Source organism: Pocillopora damicornis, chromosome 2 (genome assembly GCF_964200805.1).
Source record: "Pocillopora damicornis chromosome 2, jaPocDami1.2, whole genome shotgun sequence".
Classification (NCBI taxonomy): Eukaryota; Metazoa; Cnidaria; class Anthozoa; order Scleractinia; family Pocilloporidae; genus Pocillopora; species Pocillopora damicornis.
This window is the reverse complement of record NC_142671.1, coordinates 24,059,957-24,072,456: the sequence shown is the minus strand read 5'-3', so window position 1 is coordinate 24,072,456 and position 12,500 is coordinate 24,059,957. Positions and strand designations below refer to the sequence as shown.

Genomic DNA, 12,500 nt, shown 5'->3' with positions numbered 1-12,500 from the left:
ATGTTCAGGAAGCATCGTCTTTCCTGGAACGCCTGGAATACTTCTCCAGTTGGCACCGTGTTAAAAGGGCTGTCGCAGTTTGCCTTCGCCTTCAAGAGAAGTTCCGAAGTCCAAACTCTTGTGATGAGAAAGTTAAACGAGATCCAAACGACTCAACATCAAGCAAGTATATTCCTGCTAATGTCGAGGAATTGCAGAATGCTGAGAACGAGATCATCAAGATGGTTTAGAGGGCAGCCTTTCCCAAAGAAATACGTCACCTGAAGGAGTCGAAACAAGTGGTGAGAGAACCGTCACACACGAAAACAAGGCTATGAAAAAAGCAAGCTCTCTCTATCAACTGGATCCATTTCTCGACGCAAGCGGTGTCCTAAGAGTGGGTGAAGGAATCAAACGTTCCAGCCTGTCATATGGTGCGAAACATCCCATCATCCTTCCCAGGAAAGGACACATCATTGAGCTTATCATCTGCCATCACCATCAGTTAGTTGAGCATCAAGGTCGCGGGATAACCCATAACGAAATAAGGTCAGCCAGATGCTGGGTGATTGGTGGAGGGTCCGCTGTGTCTAACCACATTGCAAAATGCGTGAAGCGCCGGAAGTTAAGAGGAATTCCCCAAGAGCAGAAGATAGCAGATTTGCCAGAGGACCGCCTCGGACCCGCTCCTTCGTTCACGTTCTCTGCAGTAGATTACTTCGGTCCGTGGTACGTCAAAGATGGTCGCAGAGAATTAAAACGCTACGGAGTACTCTTCACATGTCTGTCTTCCAGAGCAATCCATCTTGAAGTCTCGAATACCATGACCACTGATTCCTTCTTAAACGCTTACCGTCGATTTGTTGGTCGTCGTGGTCCAGTACGGCAATTACGATCCGATCAGGGGTTGAATTTTATCGGCGCGATGAACGAACTGCAGCAAGCCATCTCCGAGATAGACAACGATAGGATAAGAGAGGAGCTCCTGACAAACAACTGTGACTGGGTAGAGTTCAAAGTGAACGTTCCACATGCAAGCTACATGTGCGGAGTGTGGGAACGCCAGATCAGATCAGTGAGAAACGTATTAGCATCCATACTAGAACGCCACGGAACCCAGCTTGATGACGAGTCTTTGAGAACCTTCATAGTAGAGGCTGAAGCAATCGTTAATTGCAGACCACTCACGATAGATACCATCAATTCCTCACAGTAGAGAGTTTTAGATCCGAGTTTACCTCGAACCTCTAACCTCTGGAGGTCACGTGACAAGCCCTTCGCGTCACGTTTGAGGTTTACGACGTGAGTTTTCAACGTGGAGAGATAGGTTTTCACGTATGTCATTTACCTGAAAGCTTTTAGTCCTTTTTAAATAATGGGGGTAAGTTTCTAAAGAAACTGTGGTGCTGCCTTGGTGGGAGAGTTCAACCAGGTAATTAATTTTTATCAACTGAATAGATCACGTAAATCGGCCACGCTTCGAGCGTTACCCCTTCGTCAGAGCGAATGGCTGACGCTCGAAATGTCAGCTTTGAAACTCTTTACAGTGGCCAATTTACGTGATCAACTCAGTTGTTAATAAAAGATTACCCAAGATGAATAATGTCCAAGTTGGATGAAACCAATGCTAATAATGTCCAAGTTGATGTGTGTTCTTTTTCTATACAGTTGGACTAACGCTCGAGCAAGATAACTTCCTTGATCCAGAGAAAACTTCTTAGGACTTGCACAGTTTTATACCACATCTGACATGTCGAAACTAGACGCGAATTTTGGGGGAGGTAAGCAATTTGTTGAACTAGCGTCGAATTCTAGGAACTTTTACTGATTTGCTATTTTGTGTGTCACCGAGAAAAGGAAACTCTTGTGTTTTTTCCTCTATATCTTAATTGAATCACAACAGGAATTTTTATTTCCTACTTTTAATTGCTGTCCTATCCAAGCCCACTTTACTTAACACGGTAAAAGCGCGCGAATTAGAGCTACTAAAAGATGAAAACATTAACTTTACACATCTTACGTCTAGCCCCCTGTCTCTCTGACAAGAACTTTTCGAATTAAAAAATTAATGATCAATGTATTCTATTCGCAAGGGAAAAAGAATACAGTGTACCACTTCATCCAAGAATTGATCCAAGAAGGAAAGTGTGCATGGTTCGTTAATCGGGAGGGTCGGTTCCGTATCAAATGGGAGATTGCTGTAGAACGTTATATTGAGTACAGAGCGAAGAAGAACCCCAAGTATGACTTACGCATTGATCGGGGAAAGGCCAGCAACAGCTTTAGAGAGGCTCTTCTTCATCGCTATTGTGATGGTGCAGATGGAGCAAAAGAGTACGAAGAATGCCGAAAGGTTGGGGAAAAGAACAAAATTGTCGAGAGAGAGTTTCAAATGCCCTCCGAAGTGTTTCATTCACTTTTTGGAACAAGTGAAGAGCTTCCCGGAGATCAGGTAATTTGAAGTGGACTTCTAGTGAATTATAATAATTCTTGTTTTATCCCACGTAACGATGCGAAAATCTTGTGGAGCAAGTCTTTATTCATTAACAGAGGCACAAATTCGGGCGAAATGCTAACTTTGGTAAATGCTATTGAATCTTGAAAACAAGTGCCATTCACTGCTGCTAATTCAAAATGGCGGCCGTAAATTTGCAAGAAGAACTATGTAAGAATTTACAGCTCTTTACTGCTAGATAACCCAGTGTTGCCGTAAATTTCTTTTGTTTTCACTGATTGATATTTCTTCTATTTCTACATGGAAAAATAAATTTAGAATGGCTCCATTTCGTTGGCCAGAGGCTCGACACGAGCTGGCACTTGCCAAGGAAGTAGCTCAACACAACCCCGAGAAACCTGATGAGTGGGAAGCAGTAGCTAGGAGACTCGGCAAAGCATTTTCTACGGATTCATGTACCGTTGAGCTTAAGGGAAGAGGCTGCCGTGAAAAAATGGATCGGATTTTAACCAAATACAAAGAAGAAGACATGAAAGCTTTAAAGAGGTAAGTTTGCTGTTGGTTGGCTTGTTTATACTCACAACTGAGCAAAACGTTCAACCCTTTGTTTTCATTAGTCACAATTACAAATGTACGAAAAGTCCATATGTTTGTTTCTCGTATTGCTTTCCTTTTCAATAATCTGGCTCTTCTGGTGGTCAAATGTACAATCTGTCACAAAAATAAATTTTCATCCAAAACATGATTTATGGCCTTCAGATTTGCTTAAGCTTATAATTTGATACTGTGTAATGGAGTACAATACCAAACTGAAATTTTGACTCTGGCATACACTATTCACGCTATTATTTAACTTGATTCAGGGCAAATCCAACCCTTTTTTATCATAAATTTTACAATTTACAATTTTTACAATTTTCCTGATTAGCTCCTGCCTCCTCATTTAGGTTTTATACAACACTGGCTTAGCATTTATGTCAAGATTTTTAATTCTCTCCTTTATTTTGGATTTGTGATACCTGGTTTGTAATGGGTTTACGGAGGTCTTGGATACAAGCACAGACGCAAGTGCGGGCATATCAAACAGCGATGTCAGAACAAGCTGATGAGTGCCAGAATTCAGTTAAGGTCCCACCACCAGCCACTTTCCATTAGATCACAATGAATAAATACTTAGCAACAGAACTTTATCAGACTTTGTAGCCGGATACTTTTTGGGAACAGCCAATGATCTACTTCAAAACATTCTGACTGCACTGATCAAACATACTACAACGTGACTGTAGTGTTTTTATGATTTTTTATGATTTTGAAGATCAGGCACAGAGGAAGAATTCACTGAGTTACAGCAGTTATGTGAGGATATCTTAGTGTATTGAAGAGATATGATAGAGATGCGACAGATAGAAAAGGAATCAAGAAAGAAAAGGGAGCAGGAAGATAAAAGGAAAGGGGAGGAGATGCGGCAGGCAGCGGTAGAAAGACTAGCAAGTTAATATCCAATTCAATATTATTTTGTGCAAACAAGCGTAGGTTATAGTGATGATATCCATAAGGACTGTTTTTCTTTTGCTGTTTTACAGTCTTTACACAATTTTCTGACAGTTCCTGTTTTACTTGGTGGTTCATGTGTTGTGATTGAGCACCATATAATTTAAGTGCCAAATTTGTCACTTGACAGTTTGTAGTTTTAACCCAGTTTGAATAGAACCCATGAAATGCAGAATAACAAAATTGCTTTCATTTTAGAGCGCCGTAGTGATGCTGGCACATCAGGTGGTGCCACGTTGGATGTGTCTAGTAGTGGGTCAGATGAAGAAATTCCTTCAAAAGGTAACCTTTGTGAAATCTAGCAAACTATTATTCCAACTTCTCTGACTGATTGGTTGCCATAAATACAGTATACGAAATTGATTTTCTCTTTTTACTGGGGGCCATGAAAGGAAAGTAATGTGTGGTGTAATAAACAAAATGTTTGTTTGATGAAATCCATATATGTAATATATATATATATATTTGTATTTAAGCATATTTGAGAGTCTGCCTCAAGAGCTTGACTGCTCATCTATGGGACTTAATAGATCCATAATTTTAATGTGGTTGCTCAGTTTTCTGCCACACTGTGATTACATATTTCCATCTCCTTCCCCACTCCTGGGGGGAGAGGGGGGCTTGATGCTTTGGTTGTTCTTTTATATAAATAAATACGACACTTTTTCTTTTCTTTCTTTTGTAATTTATTTCTGCAGGAACCAAAAAGAAAGTTGCCAGGTCAAGCAGAAAGTCAGCAATTGAAATGCTGTCAGAAAAGTACAAAGAGAAGGTAAAACTGAAAGACAAAGAGCTGGAAGTGAGAAAGATGGAGCTGGATCTTCAGAAACAAAAGTACGAAGATGAAGCTGAAGAAAGGAAGCTTTTGTTCTCCATGCTTCGAGAACAATTGAAAAAATAAATCATTTTGTCTTTAGTTGCTCTTGAAGCATAAGCTCTATTCATACTTATGTTTTACTTTATTGACACCCTTTAAACATAATTTGTCTTCACTGGTGGAAAAGAAAATAAAACATTCATCTTCTCTTTACCAAAACCCCATTCCACACTTGTCCGAACTCTGCTCATTCTCGTATTAAATTCCTGCTCATCGTCTGTAAGGTGTGCTTGACGGAATGGAGCAATAATGTTCTGTGTAATGCCATAGGCAGGATCCCCATAAATGACATATGGCTCTCCATTGGGTTGAACAAATCGACGCAGTTTAGCTGACAGGCCACTCACCCCAAGCATGAAGGCATCATGTCGGCGACCCTCTATAGGACCAAACATATGGGCTATCATGCCATTTGGGGCTTGAACAGACTAAAGAGTAAATGAAACAAATATTTGTAAATGAAGTATAAAGTTGTATGACAACATCCTATATATCTTTCCTGACTGAAGTTACGTTCCTTTTGCTTGGCCCGAGGAACTTGGTTTGGAAGTAGTGTTATTTCAGATTTTACCAAACAACCTTTATTGAATTAGATCTTATACCTTCCTTTGGTATCTAGCCTCCTTTACAGATCTTTAAAGAGTACAGCAAGAGAAGCTCTTTATTTTATTCATTTCTTGCAGATTCACCTCACTAAATTACAAATACCAGGGTTGCCCCCACTAATGAAGATGTATAAACAGTATATACAAGTCTAAAAATAATGTGTTCTAGTTATCCTTGATAAGGATAGTATTAGATGGGTTTCTTATGGTGAAAGGGAACCCAACTCCCTCTCCTGCATTACTTGCCTGGAGTGCCTTCACAGGAGACTCCTTTGCTGTAATATTTTTGTCAAGTCAAGGAAGTTTGCTTTCTTTCGTTTAACACCTTTTACATACCTGGAATTTTAAGCAGTGTGTTCTCTTATGACCACGGAACATAATTTGTTGATTGCGGACAGGACGAGCTATTGGTCGGGGGGTCCCATCGATGAAACCCCAACACCCAGTAAGAGGAGCTCCTTTTTCGTGAACAGCCTCAGCAAAAGCTTCAGGATCAAGCCATACCAGGTCAAGACTATCTAAGAGGTGGTGGAATCTGTCATAGATATCATCCATAATCTGAAATCCATGGAAAGTAGTACAGCAGTGTGCTTGTGTTAGTTTGTTTTTTTTTTCCTTTTTTTTTATGAAGTGGGTTGTTTGGAACCACATGTGGGACAATCATTTTAATTACTCAAATTGCAAAGAGAGTGGGGAGCACCGTTGGTGCAGTCATGAGAGCACTCGCCTTCCACCAATGTGGCCTGGGTTCAATTCCCAGACTCGGCGTCATAAGTGGGCTGAGTTTGTTGATTCTCCTTTCTGCTCCGAGGTTTTTCTCCAGGTACTCCGCTTTTCCCCTCTCCCAAAAACCAACATTTGATTTGATTTGATTTGTAATTAGGGATTTGATAATTAGATTTGTAATTTGAATAATTATTGTGATGTGCAGATGAAAATTATCATATTGATATCTGTGCAACATAAGTGAATAAATATTGTCATTATAACTAAAGAGTTATTCCAGTGAATAGGACGAGTTAAATTTTTCCCTCAACTTGACTTCGTAGTCTAAAACAAACAAAACTGAAGCAAGCAACACAAAATGTACTGCAAGACTCTCTTCACCCCTAATCAAATTCAAGAATGGTAAAATGAAAGGGGAATACAGGCTACTTCTACAGGGAAGACGAATGGACAGAGCAACAATTTTACCTTGTTAAATATCAAGCTCAGTTCTGACACTGTTCACCCGAAAACAGGCACCAGATCACTCCATCGATTAGGATAAGCCAATCTTCTTAAAAGAATCATCAGTGCCTCCATCCCAGTAGCAATAGTCCCTTGACTGCAAATGCAATTGGCTGGCAGTTGTAACGCATCCCAGAGTCTTTCCATATCTCCTTTTGGAAATCTGAGATTGAGGGTGAGGATTGATTTATATATATATATATATATATATAACTAACTGCAGACAGTACTGTTTCGGCCTTCTGGGCCTCATCAGTGCAGTGCTGATGCTAGGATGGAGGTAAGGCAATATAGCCACCCCAAGTGATCTCACACATGTGGGATCACTTAAGCCATGCCAGAGTGCTCAAACTAGAAAAACTAGTGAGCATGCATAATGCTAGCAGCAATGACTCATCCTAGTAGAGTGCTCAATTTGGACTTGAAAGCAAAGCTTTGTATGCCAAAGAGCTATATCTAACTGCAGACAGTACTGATTCGGCCTTCTGGGCCTCATCAGTGCAGTGCTGATGCTAAAATGGAGGTAAGGCAATATAGCCACCCCAAGTGATCTCACACATGTGGGATCACTTAAGCCATGCCAGAGTGCTCAAACTGGAAAAACTAGTGAGCATGCATAATGCTAGCAGCAATGACTCATCCTAGTAGAGTGCTCAATTTGGACTTGAAAGCAAAGCTTTGTATGCCAAAGAGCTATATCTACAACTAGCTGAAGTCGAGATTACAAGCATAAAACTTGGCCGTTCAAGAAAAGACAAAAGGCAAAGAATTTGTACCTAAACATGGCCTCACACTGAATATCAGGTATATCCTGGAGATTAATACGGGGGTAGTTTGCATCGTTTTGTTGTGGAAACATGAATTCCAGCAACAGTTCATCCAAGTCGTCTTCACTGCTACTTGAGTCATCACTGCTGTCTTGCCACAGCATCACATCTACGATACCATCAAAGTTTTTCCTGGTGGACACAATTTTTAATGCCAAGAAAAATGTTTAAAGTTCTGAAAACCAAATAGAAACTAACCTTGCAGCTGCCGCCATTTTGGATGACATTACCCAGAATCCACCTCTTTAATCCACCGCCAATCTAAATCGAATTATGTTTGAACGTCGAACCACAAACGGGTAACCGCAAACCGCAGTTAGAGGTTCGCGGTAAACTCGGATCTAAAACTCTCTAGTGTCCTGAGCCACTCACTACTAACCATCTATTAACTATGAAGTCGAAATTCGTCATACCTCCTCCTGGTGATTTCCAACAGGCGGATCTTTACCTAAGCAAACAATAGCGCCGCGTCCAGTACCTCGCCAATGAATTCCGGAATCGTTGGAAGAAGGAATTCTTGCAGTCGCTGCAGCTAAGGCAAAAATGGATTCCAGTGCAAAGAAACTTACAAGTGGATGACATCGTAATCATTAAAGATGAAAGTTTGCCAAGGAACCGCTGGAAACTTGGTCGCAAAGACGAAACGTATCCCAACGATGACGGCCTGATCAGGAAAGTAAGAGTTGTTATTGCCACAGATTCCCTAGATGACTCAGGCAGGCCAACGAAACCTGTTGTCCATCTCGAAAGGCCTGTTCAGAAAGTTATTCTATTGCTGCCAAGGGATCGAGTTGCAGACCAGGGAATCCCCACCAAGGAGCCACAACGTTTAAGAGACAATAACGCTCATTGAGCTCGTGTACAAGCAAAGAAAGACACTAAGTAATGAACGATGAATGACTTATTAGATATTGATACATTTTATAAATTGTTCCCACAATTTAGGGGAGCCATATAACGCTTCTTATATCAATTTGTTGCGTGACGGAAACAGGCATGCGCAGTAGATTTAGGGGCCTTCACTATTTTAGCTCTCTAGTACATTGCGTAACGTAGTCTACGTGTGCCTTCCAAAACAACGTAACGAAAAAGGTTCTGTTCTTGTACAAAAGGGAAAAGAGGTATGATTTTATGTTGATTATATGTTTTGTTTAGCCTTTTCTTCGTTGATTGTTTGTGTGAAATACTAATTTCGTCTCAAGTATTGTCGATTTAAGATTGTAATGTTTGTACGAATATTTAGCTCACACAGAGTTCCAATCTATTGCGTAAATTTCGTTTTAGTTTCATCGAACGATCCGTTTGTAATGTTAGGTCCATTAAGTGTATTTTTTGTCATTCTTGTTACAGTTTTTACGTGCTATTTCCGTGCTATTAAAATAATAAACATCAAACGCATCGTCTATTCATCTATTGAACGTCTTCAACGAAAACGCTAGCTACACTAATATTGGTCCAAAACTTGACAGTGAGATAAATTGCAATAGTGGTGGCTATCAAAGATATCTTACCGCTACAGATAAACGGTTTAAGCTCCAACCCACCAATCCAAATAAAGTATTTTCACTTTTAAATAAACTAGACAAGTCAAAGGCAACGGGCCTTGACAAAATATCTGCTAGGTTGGTCAGGGAATGTGCTGATCTTATTTGTGTACCGATATGTGATATTTTCAATCAATCTATTAACCAAGGGACGTTCCCAGATGACTGGAAATATGCAAGGGTTTCCCCTCTTTATAAACAGGGTGACCGCGGTGATGTGAACAATTACCGCCCAATATCGGTGATTCCAATAGTGGCAAAAGCGTTTGAAAGGATAGTTTATGAACAGTTATATGCCTATTTGAAAGAGCACGATATTCTATGTCAAAACCAGTAAGGTTTTCATGCTAATCATTCAACTGTAACAGCTTTGTTGGAAGTGACAGATTCTTGGGCATATGATATTGATAACGAGAAAATCAATGGAGTGATTTTTCTGGATTTGAAGAAAGCTTTTGACACCGTTGATCATCAGATTCTTCTATCGAAACTAAACTATTATGGTATACATGGCAAATCTTTCAAATGGTTTCAGTCATATCTAGAAAACCGCAACCAAAATTGCTCCATGAACGGGTCGCTTTCCAGTAGCTACTCACTGACATGCGGCGTCCCTCAAGGGACCATCCTCGGTCCATTATTGTTCTTATTATATATTAACGATCTTCCAAATTGCTTATCAAATTGTAAACCAAGAATGTACGCTGACGACACGCACCTTACATATGCGGGCAGTAATCTTGAGAATGTTCAGTTTTGTCTAAATGAAGACCTAGCAAACGTTTTCAACTGGCTACAAGCAAACAAACTTACATTGAACATGACCAAAACCGAATTCATGCTAATAGGGTCGAGGCAGAGACTGAATACTTCACCAACAATTACAATGAACAATACTCAAGTGAGCCAGGTTACAGCTATGAAATCGCTTGGTGTAATAATAGACGATAAACTCGATTGGCATAGTCACATCGAAAAATTAACCAAAAAGATCGCCTCTGGTATCGGGGCCCTAAAGCGAATTAGGCACCTGATCCCAGCATCAACCTTACATCTCGTTTATCAAGCTTTAGTAAAACCTCACTTTGATTACTGTGACATTGTTTGGGGTAACTGTGGGAAAAAGCTACAAGACAAACTGCAGAAATTGCAGAATAGAGAAGCCCATGTGTTGACATTCTCTAACTATGATGCTGATGCAACTGAGCTACTCGAGTTTTTAAGGTGGAAAAATCTTACACGCCAGCAGGAAATTCACAAAGCCACCATGATGTTTAGATGTCTGCACGGGCTAGCTCCAGAGTATCTGTGTTCAAAGTTTACGTGGCGTGACTCTGCTTATGAACTCAGGGACTCTGAAAATAAGCTCAATGTTCCCTTACCACGCACTAATTATTACAGAAAAAGTTTTAGCTACAATGGCGCCACATTATGGAACAGTCTACCATGCGATATAAGGAACACAGAGTCTCTGGGGGTATTTAAACGTAAGATCAATGACATTCTTTAAGTCTAACGCACGGCACTCACGGAAAACAGCTTTTAGTGTTATAGTATATAGTTTAAGTTTTAAATATTCTAGCATATGTGATATGTATTTTTTAGGCTGATGAATTGACCGTGTTTAAATAAAAATAAAATGAAATGAAATGAAATGAAATGACCTATTGCTGACACTAGTCTTGACTGTCCCAAAGATGTACCCCATTTATTCATTCAAAATGCTAAATGACTTCAACCTTAGAGCCCACAATGCTCTGCCAGCTACAAAATACTCTATCAGAACAAATGACTGTGTTATTGGAGCTGATTCACAGGAACTCAGGGACAAAATATTGAAGCAGGTACCTGGTGATCCTAGGAAAACAAAACAATTACATTCTGTATTACACTTAGCAGTAGGAAAAAGAACAGAAATTTCTCACTAGAAATCACTAGAAAACACTAGAACTGATGATGGTATGACCAATGGTGGTGGTAATGTCATAAAATTGACATTACACATTATTTACAAATGATGCTCCTCCAAGAGTTTCAGAAAACAATCAACCATTTGGAGGTACAGCAGTATACAGTCGTCTTGACTATTATCCAGGATATCCACAATGCACAAACAGAAATGGCATAAAAATAACTATTTTAAGGTTCATAATTATCCCTCCTGTAACAATAGTAGGAGTTTACAGATCACCTGCAGAATCAACAAGGGAATTGTGTAGTGCCATTAAAGAGACAATAGAGGCCCTACCAACTCAACTTAGCATATTCATTGGTGATTTCAATGTGAACTGGTTTAATACTTTACAGCGTGCACTGCTGTACAATCTGTTCATAAGAGATAGTGATTATCGACAACTGGTTACATGTTGTACCACGGACAGCAAAACTTGTATTGATCATATATATATATACAAACTTGCCTGAACTACAAACAAGCTATCAAGTATTAGAGACATATTTTTCAGATTCTAAAGCTGTTTGTGTTACATTGGACTGTTTCAATAGAAAATTAACAAGCTAATTTACAACCTTTTTGTGTTCGTGATCTTGACCAATTATAATCCTATTTTCATTATGCAAAATATTTTCTAACGTTATTATAATGGTATTAGTCATAACGTTAATGTCATTCTTAATATTAAGAATATTTAGAGTAAATTACACAATAGTTCAAAAATAGCAACAGATAGTCATTAACATCCTGTTCAGTAAAATTTTGGTAAGTTAAGATTTCCATTCCTCTCATGGGGTTCCAAGAGGACAACAAAAATAACACTCATGACTAAACAGAATACTAGTGCAAATAGTACACATAACCCAATTACATGTACAGTTACAAAGGTTTCAATATTTGTTTCAAAATCTAAAGCTGAGAGCAGAATATACAGAGAAAAGATATTTAATTGAAAAGAAAACAATATGGCTAGGTAAGTATTTTCTTTGATTGACTAATATGAATTTATGTATTTTTACTTAAGAATCTTTTTTTTCTTCAGCAAAGAGAACCCATCAAACTCAAGAGAAGCAGATATATACACTGAAAGTAAGATAAAAACAGTAATGAAAACATTTTAAAAATATATTTTGTCAAGATTTAGTTATCTTTCATGAAATAACATCCCTGCAAAAACTGATTCTCAACACAAATAGAAGACTGAGATAAAGTTATCATGAACCTTTCTGCCAACATGTGAAACCTAGTCATGACATTATGACTTAGAAATGAAACCATACTTTAAAGTTTCATTTACATTTACCGCTAAATTCAACAACTTTTATACATATGGTGTATGTGCATGCCCACGTGCTATTGCATGTGTATGCCCACGTGCTTTCATATGATTCACGTTAGGTTTGCTGGAGTTGTCCTTTATGGTTATCGGAATTAAAGAACTGTTCAGTTGTTTAACCGCCTGAATGTTTAGTACGTAA

The 12,500-nt window shown here is 39.1% G+C and overlaps 3 protein-coding genes and 1 non-coding gene across 4 annotated transcripts; 3 read left to right on the top strand and 1 right to left on the bottom strand.

Annotated features, from left to right (window-relative positions):
• The first annotated feature begins 313 nt into the window (after positions 1-313).
• On the top strand, positions 314-1,195 carry LOC113673598 (uncharacterized). Its single transcript, XM_027190001.2, has one exon. The coding sequence runs from the start codon at positions 314-316 to the stop codon at positions 1,193-1,195; it is 882 nt and encodes a 293-aa protein (XP_027045802.2).
• Positions 1,196-1,681: 486 nt separating this feature from the next.
• On the top strand, positions 1,682-2,440 carry LOC149050415 (uncharacterized). The gene is made up of 2 exons (XM_089197763.1): positions 1,682-1,760; positions 2,073-2,440. Exons 1-2 carry the CDS (start codon positions 1,730-1,732, stop codon positions 2,438-2,440), a joined length of 399 nt encoding a protein of 132 aa, XP_089053889.1. The 5' UTR covers positions 1,682-1,729.
• A 311-nt stretch (positions 2,441-2,751) lies between these two features.
• LOC149050414 (uncharacterized) lies at positions 2,752-4,886 on the top strand. The gene is made up of 3 exons (XM_089192561.1): positions 2,752-2,980; positions 4,194-4,267; positions 4,684-4,886. Exons 1-3 carry the CDS (start codon positions 2,754-2,756, stop codon positions 4,884-4,886), a joined length of 504 nt encoding a protein of 167 aa, XP_089048687.1. The 5' UTR covers positions 2,752-2,753.
• LOC113664837 (uncharacterized) lies at positions 4,841-8,700 on the bottom strand. Its single transcript, XR_016184076.1, has 5 exons — positions 7,723-8,700; positions 7,474-7,656; positions 6,662-6,860; positions 5,804-6,025; positions 4,841-5,290 (listed from the first exon to the last, which is right to left on the bottom strand). It is a non-coding gene; the product is annotated as an uncharacterized LOC113664837 (transcript).
• Between the last annotated feature and the right edge of the window lie 3,800 nt (positions 8,701-12,500).

Excerpts from the sequence above, each read along its gene's own strand:
- LOC113673598 (XM_027190001.2), top strand. The coding sequence starts at position 314 with ATGAAAAAAGCAAGCTCTCTCTATCAACTGGATCCATTTCTCGACGCA.
- LOC149050415 (XM_089197763.1), top strand. The coding sequence starts at position 1,730 with ATGTCGAAACTAGACGCGAATTTTGGGGGAG. Across the intron at positions 1,761-2,072 it reads AGACGCGAATTTTGGGGGAG|GGAAAAAGAATACAGTGTAC; the intron begins GTAAGCAATTTG and ends TCTATTCGCAAG.
- LOC149050414 (XM_089192561.1), top strand. The coding sequence starts at position 2,754 with ATGGCTCCATTTCGTTGGCCAGAGGCTCGACACGAGCTGGCACTTGCC. Across the intron at positions 2,981-4,193 it reads GACATGAAAGCTTTAAAGAG|TGATGCTGGCACATCAGGTG; the intron begins GTAAGTTTGCTG and ends AGAGCGCCGTAG. Across the intron at positions 4,268-4,683 it reads TGAAGAAATTCCTTCAAAAG|GAACCAAAAAGAAAGTTGCC; the intron begins GTAACCTTTGTG and ends TTATTTCTGCAG.